Source organism: Euprymna scolopes, chromosome 30, assembly GCF_053919585.1.
Source record: "Euprymna scolopes isolate OS-2025 chromosome 30, ASM5391958v1, whole genome shotgun sequence".
In the NCBI taxonomy this organism is placed as follows: Eukaryota; Metazoa; Mollusca; class Cephalopoda; order Sepiida; family Sepiolidae; genus Euprymna; species Euprymna scolopes.
Window position 1 is genome coordinate 93,664,421 of NC_136511.1, and position 7,592 is coordinate 93,672,012.

Below are 7,592 nucleotides of genomic sequence, written 5' to 3' on the forward strand. Positions count from 1 at the left end.
AACCCAGCGGATTACATCACCAGAGGTTTGACCATCAGAAAATTTAAGGAAAACCTTTCTCTTTGGTATGAGGGACCTAAGTGGATAAAGCAAAAAGAATCCTCCTGGTGCCATCGTGAATTGGGCTGCCTTTCTAAGGCTCAAATGGAATGGATTAGTGCGCCAGTAAATTATGCCGCAGAGAATGAGGTGGCTATATCAGAAATCAAACTGGAAAAATTTTCTGAGTAAGTTGATCAGTGTGACTTCACTGGTATTTAAATTCGTCAACAGGTTAAGAAAGAGGGAGATGGATCTCGAGTTACAGGCAAAAGCCTACCTGATCAAGACTATGCAAAAACAATCCCTTTCAAGAGAGTTAGACTTCCTGCTAGACCCTGGAGTAAAGAGCATGCCGAAACTGGTCAAAAACTTGAATCTCTTTCTAGACCCCAAAGGCATCATAAGATCAAAAGGAAGAATAGGAAACTCTGAATATCACCCATATGAAATACAGAATCCTATTTTATTAGGAAAAGAACATTACCTAACAAAATTGATCATTCAAGAATACTAGCAGAGAAGCCAACACTTAGGCTTAGCCACTACTCTGAATGAAATAAGGTTAGGCGGTTATTGGATACCACAAGCCAGACAGGCTATTAAAAATGTGGTTGGTACTTGTATGAAGTGTAAAAAATATAATGCCGTTTCCTTCTCAGTACCAAATTCGACCAACTTACCAGCCCCTCGAGTGAATTTTGTCAGGCCTTATTTATATACTGGTGTGGATTTTACCAGTCATATCTATGTTAAAGGACAAGAAAGAGATTACAAAATGTACATTCTTCTTTTTACATGTATGAGTATTAGGGCTGTGCATTTGGACTGGTTCCAGATATGACTGTAAAATCATTTATTCAAGCATTCATTAGGTTCACGAACGCGAATGGAATACCCACGCACCTTTATTCGGATAACGCTCGCACATTCAATGCTACTGCCAGAATAATTAACCGGGGGATGCTAGCGGACGAATTCAAAGAAAGATTCAGTTCTTATGACTTGAAGCATTGTACGATTCCACTGTTTTCACCTTGGTATGGTGGTAGTTGGGAAAGGTCTATCAAGACCATAAAATCCTGCCTATATAAAACAATAGGAAGAGGTAAAATAGACTATTTTGGCCTACTTACAATTTTGTCTGACATGCAAAGGGCAGTAAATAGCCGCCCCCTGACATATAGGAGCTCTGAGGACTCTGAGCTAAATATCTTAACCCCAAACTCTCTCATGAATGCGAATATTGGTCAGGGAATAATGATGAGGGTTGAAAACCAGGACCTGGAAACAATGGACCCTCTAAGTCGAAGTGAATTGATTCAAACCCTGCATTCCCGGGAAGAAAGCCTAACTAAATTTAGGAAGGTTTGGAATGAGGACTATTTGTTGAGTCTCAGAGAAAGGGTTCTGAGCCTAGATGATTGTTCTTTTGAAGATAAAGTAAAACCAGGGGACATAGTGCTCATAAAAAGCCCTTTGAAGACGAGACCTTTCTGGTCTCTAGGTGAAGTTCTGCAGTTAATCCAAGGAAGTGACAATTTGGTGCATATGGTGAAAGTGAGGAAAGGTAATGGAGTTATAGACATATATTCTATTAAACATCTCTTTCCTCTGGAATTCTCTCCACAGCCTGGAGAACCCGACCCTATAAGCATGGAACCTCCGAATTCACAGGATATGAGTCAGGACCCACAATGGAGAGAGAGTACTACAATTTGGATCTGTCCTACCTGTAACAGACCTGAGGATAGCAGACCTATGATAGCCTGTGATAGATGTAATGACTGGTTCCACTTCAGCTGATTGGGTCTAACTGAAGCACCACCAGAAGATGAACAATGGTTCTGTTCGACTTGTGACCTGGTAGACCCAGTTTATCGGGAGTCTAAATGAACTTTTATTCCCTTAATCAAGATTTATTTTTATTTTTTTGTGGGGAATGTGTGATAATTAAATTGATTGACTTACCGAGGGTGTCTCGGTGGGAAGGGAAAGACACTCATGGCTGTGAACGGCCCGGCCTGGTGTTTGTTAATGAAGAAAATAGGATGTCTATTCCTTATAGCTTAAATAGACATTCCAGTCTCGTTTCAATCTCGCTGAACGAGAGATTGAGACTATAAAAAGAATCACCTTTGTAGGTTGTTGTTGTTGTAGTTTGTTCTTGTCGTTGTTAGAGATCTATCAGACCGGTACGACAACTGTTAACAGTGCGTTATATTTACAAGAATATGTTTGCTTGTAAGCAACGAGGTAATTTTTCGTTGCAAGCTAAACGTCTTTTCTCCCCCCCCCCACTCGTCGGTAGGAAATATTGACAATAATGTCCTTATTTCAAGGTTTTTGTTGTAACTGTCGAGGTTCACCTTATTCAAAAGTCCCATGAGGAAAGCAGTTCGTTGTTAGTAATTCTTATAGAAAATGTACGGAATGGGTGCGTGTGTGCATAAGTGTGTTTTTTTTTTTTTTTAATGCCCGCGTGGCGTGTGTAATTATGGTTTCGACAGATTTCAAAACGACGATGAGATGAAAACAAGAGACATGTTCTTGTGTCAAGTTGGAGCGAAAAGAGCGAAATATGTAGGGAAATTAAAATCAATGAACGTTCGTTTATTTGCGACCATGTGTGTGTGTGAGTGAGTGAGAGCACATTATTTAGAAAGCCATGTTTAACATGGGGACGGGAGAGTTGTGTACCTATTCTATACTTTCACCTAACAATTTAGTTAAAACAGGTATTGTAAAGTTTTAATTAAACTTGAAAATACTATTTAAAAATAGCACGGATCAATAAGTACACTAGCAAATAACATTTCACTGAGTTTTGATATGAGAAAAGACACCGACGATATTGTGTGAGAGGTAGGTACACGCTAAAGCTTTTTGCTTATTATTGTTTATCGCCACAAGTGCTAATTTGGACTTGCACCAATTTTCCTGTTAATAAACCTATAATTATAATCTCCGGTCCCCAAAAAATATCCATCCATAAAAAGCAGGAAAAAATCATATAATAACAAAATAATTCGCAAAGCGCAAAGTTCAAGCCAAAATAAAAAATATCCATTAAAAAAAAAAAGAAAAACATAACAAAATAATCCTAAAAAGCACAAAGTTCAAGCCAAAATAAATAAATAATAATAAAAAAAAAACTAGGCCATACACGCAAAAAGTACCCACAGTCATTACGACAGACAGAGGTTTTCAGTTCCAATCGACACTTTTTGTGGAATTTAATCAATTACTGGGAACAAACCACATCAAGACTACGGCATATCACCCATCCTCGAATGGCTTGGTTGAACGCTGTGGGAACATGATGAGAATTGGCAGCCAACCGGATGCTAACGTCTCCAGCATAAGAGACAAAATGAAAAATCGTCGTTTGCACATGGCTCCACGCATCGTTTCCGTTTGAAAAAAGAAAAATAAGATAACCACAAAAGAATGATCAACCAATGGCAGAGCTCCGCGCCGAAAATAAAGGCCTAAAATATCACAGTCACTGGGAGCCGGTTTGCCACTATAAAATGAGGGGACAAGTAAGAAAAGAGAGGAGATTCGCTCAGCGGCGTCAGTGAACGCACGGGGAGATTCTCCCACCCGACCTAAAGAGATGAAGAAGAAAAAGAAAAGAAAAAGAGAGGAGATTCGCCCAGCTGCGTCAATGAACGCACGGACATTCTCACACCCGACCTAAGGAGATGAAGAAAAAGAAATAAGGCACCAGTGAACTTAAACCGACTACGCTCTCAAGACGCCTTCAATTCTAAACAATGTCTAATTCAAATAAACCAAAAAAAGAAGGAGAAAAACACAGGAGGCGAAGACGCCGTGCTGCTAGTTGTTGATGAAAGTAGTTGCCGCTTTCAAGTTAAAAGCCTGGACACACATCACCGAAGTAGCACGACTGGCCACCCACTTACCACCCCCATCGTCCAAAAAGATAAGTATGCTTACGAACATTCATTCTTTGTTTAATTATACAAGCCTACAAAAGTTGATTCCTTATCAATGCATACACACCTACAAACATCCTACAAACACTTTACCTCTTCTAATTAAAACTGTCATTAATAAATAAAACCGGTTTCAACTTCAATATTCGTCTGTCCTTAATTGCATGGAGTCAGATTCTACATATTTCAAACGTTGTCAATTAAATGTATTCCTTGTTGTGACCTCTATGGCCTCATTTCCTTCACCCCTTCTCCATCTATAAACCAACCAAAAAAACCTCAGGGCCATAACGCTTTCACAGGCAGTTAAAAACCTCTGGCAATGAGTCTGAACAGCACAGACTGGGCAGACAATCTACCTTTGATACTATTAATGATACGGAACTCTGTAAAAGAAGACTTACAAAGCATATCGATGGAAGTAGTTTTCGGTTCCACTTTGACTCTACCGGGTTAATATTTTGATCAACACACGGAGATCTCACCTACAATTACGTTTGTAACAGTTAAAAGACAAAATGTCTCGTCTAAATTTCACACCCACCAGGAGGACAGACAGACAATCCTATATCCCAAAAGATCTTCACACCACCAACCACGTATTTGTCAGGAACGACTCCTTGAAAAAGCCATTTTATCCAAATTATTCAGGTCCATACCCAGTTCTGGACAGGCAGGATAAATATTTCACTGTTTCAAAAAACGGGAAAAGAGACACTATCGCGTTGGACCAACTTAAACTGGCATACATAGAAGAAGATTTTCAGATCATTCCTCCACTGAAGCTACCTCTTACAGAACTTACTGTTGTACAGCATGCTGATGCGACTACCAAAACGAAAACCGACAGGAAAGCACACTGGCAGAAACGCTTTAAGGAATATGTTACATAATGAAAAAATAGAGAAAACCAGTTTTATATCTTTTTTTCAATCTGGGGGAAGTATTTATGCTGTCACTCACTCACTCATATGCTCGCATGCAAATAAACGAACGTTGATTAATTTTAATTTCGTCGCGCATTTACACATAAATAAATTCTTCCAGCAATGACATAATTTCAAATATGCCCACATGCTTTTCTCACAACAACAAAAGTAAAATGGACATTTTCTGATAATGGACAGTATCATGTGACACAAGTGACCAATGAGAAAATTTAGAAGATTGTCTTTTTTAACGCTTTTCCAAAAACCAAATACCAGCAGCAGCAATCTTGTGCTGGAGCTGGTTCAAAAAGTATTTAAACGCAACAAAACATTCTTCTTCCCTCTTTTTCCCTTCTTTCTTCCTCTCTTCACGCTCCGACGTGGCACAAGAACATGCCTCTCGTTTTCACCTCATCATTGTTTTCAAATCTGTCGAAACCATAATTACACACGCCACATGGGCACCCAAAAATTCACACTTATGCACACACGCACCCATTTCCGTACATTTTCTATAAGAATGAATAACAACAGACTACTTTCCTCATGGGACTTGTAGTGGATTAGTAGATATATTATATATATATCCCCCAGTCGTACAAAATAGGTAAAATGAATTGAATTGAGAAAAAAACGAACAACGCGTTTATTGAAATAAACTAACTAGAATTTATTTCATGAAGAAACAAATGAAAGAAAAGGGTACAGCATGTGTTTAGTTTGGCGTGCGTCTCTCGCTGTTAACTGGTGAGAGGGAAAGTCTATTGTTGTAGAGAGAGAGAGAGAGAGAGGGAGAAAGTCTATCCAGTTTGGCGCGCGTCTCTCACTGTTAGCTGGTGAGAAGGAAAGTCTATTGTTGTAGAAAGAGAGAGAAAGTCAATCCAGGCCATGGAGAGAGAAAGTGTGTAAGGTGTACATACTGTCTGTTGGCTCTTGCTCCACACATAGTAGCAGGTGACGTGAGGCACGTGGGCGTGTGCTCCGAAAGGGAGCGATTGGTCCATCGACCGCCCAAGTCGGGAACTGAATCGAAAAGAAAGAAACCGCTAAGGTCTCTCACTTTTGTAGTTGTTTCCGGGCATTCTTCGCGCATGTGTGGATTTCCTTTAAGGCTGGAGATTATAGTTATAGGTAATTATTAACAGGAAAATTGGTGCACGTGCGTCTAGATTAGCACTTGTGCTGATGGTATTTTTTTTGTTTACCGACCCCTCAGCATTCACCTTTAATTTGTCGATTTTCTGGGTTTTCGCTACGCTGAGAATGAATATCGCATTTATTTTTTGCACAAACAAGTAGTTGTCCATATTTGAAGACACTCAGTATCCACTATTTTTTGGCTGGCAGCCATCTTGTTTCCCATTTAGGGGAAAATGCCAAAAAGAACCAAATGGAGCCAAAAGGGCCAAAACATGGCCCTCAAAACATATTTAGGCTTCAAGGCCGAAATAACCCTCCCTCCCCACCCTTCCGGATATTTTTCCGCTTCCCGATATCGAAACGGACAATCTTTTTTCACTTTCTTTATTACATTAATTTTTTCACATTCTTAATTATATTCATTTTTTTCACTTTCTTACTAAAATGCGCGCACGTGCGTAGTCACTTGACGTTTCACAAGGTGCATGAATACATGGCAGACATTTTAAATGACAAGAAATATTTTTCATAAATAAAAAGTTTTCACCTCATTTAAAAGTAAAAATATTGCAGTCAGTAAGTTTTCACGAGCAGTTTACAAAAGCATATTTTATGTTTTTCGTTCTTTTTAGGGGGGAGGGGGGATTCAATTATAGAACTTGTGTAGTTTAACAGGTGTTCCTGCAGTTTAATTAACCGTATTTCCATAAGAAATGCGTCGATATTTACCGAGTAGAATACCGTTTAACATTTCACAGAAATTCTGTGTTTACATTTGGGGGAGGCGGTGGAGGGGCGGGGGTGGGTATGTTATCGCGGCCTCAAAAAAACACGGCCAAACAAAAAATATTAATAAAAAAAATATCCATCCCCCCCCTCCTCCAAATTATCCATCCAAAAAGAGAAAAACATAACAAAAAAATGATCTGAAAAGCGCAAAGTTCAAGCCAAAATTAAAAAAAAAAAAAACCCAAAACAAGGCCACACACGCCAAACTTCTTTCCTTTTCGGAATAATGAATGCTTCCTCGAACGAACTGCGTACAACATCGGAGCCAATGCGTATTTCGCTAGAGTGTATTCCAGCCAATTCAAATATTTAGCAGCAATTATTATAAAAAAGTAGCAGTGATTAAAAAAGAAAAAAAAGTTTTGTTTCAATTCCTTAGAGAAGGATTCCATGTTATCGTTCATGAATTAACTTCCGCTCATGAACATAACTTTAAAACGAGCTATTTTACATCTCAGAACCGGATAGGATGTTCTAATGCTACACCTCACCTTTTCTGTTCTCGATCAGTGGAGGAAAAATCCTTTATAACTGAGACAATTTTTTATTTTTGTTCCTATTCAGAGTGCCCCTTTTTGAGGAGCTGGATTTTCTCCACATTAAAAACTGACCTTGTGTCTAACTCTACCCTCATAGGGAGGCAAGTAAATAGGAACATCTCCGTGAATATTACCTATATAATTTATATTTCTAATGTTTAGGCATTACATTTTCTTATTTATAACAATATTTT

The 7,592-nt window shown here is 38.8% G+C and overlaps 2 protein-coding genes across 2 annotated transcripts; both read left to right on the forward strand.

The window, feature by feature from the left end:
• The first annotated feature begins 879 nt into the window (after positions 1–879).
• LOC145254540 (uncharacterized) lies at positions 880–1,845 on the forward strand. Its single transcript, XM_080113065.1, has one exon. The coding sequence runs from the start codon at positions 880–882 to the stop codon at positions 1,843–1,845; it is 966 nt and encodes a 321-aa protein (XP_079969191.1).
• A 2,674-nt stretch (positions 1,846–4,519) lies between these two features.
• LOC145254541 (uncharacterized) lies at positions 4,520–4,894 on the forward strand. The gene has a single exon (XM_080113066.1). The coding sequence runs from the start codon at positions 4,520–4,522 to the stop codon at positions 4,892–4,894; it is 375 nt and encodes a 124-aa protein (XP_079969192.1).
• Positions 4,895–7,592: the final 2,698 nt, after the last annotated feature.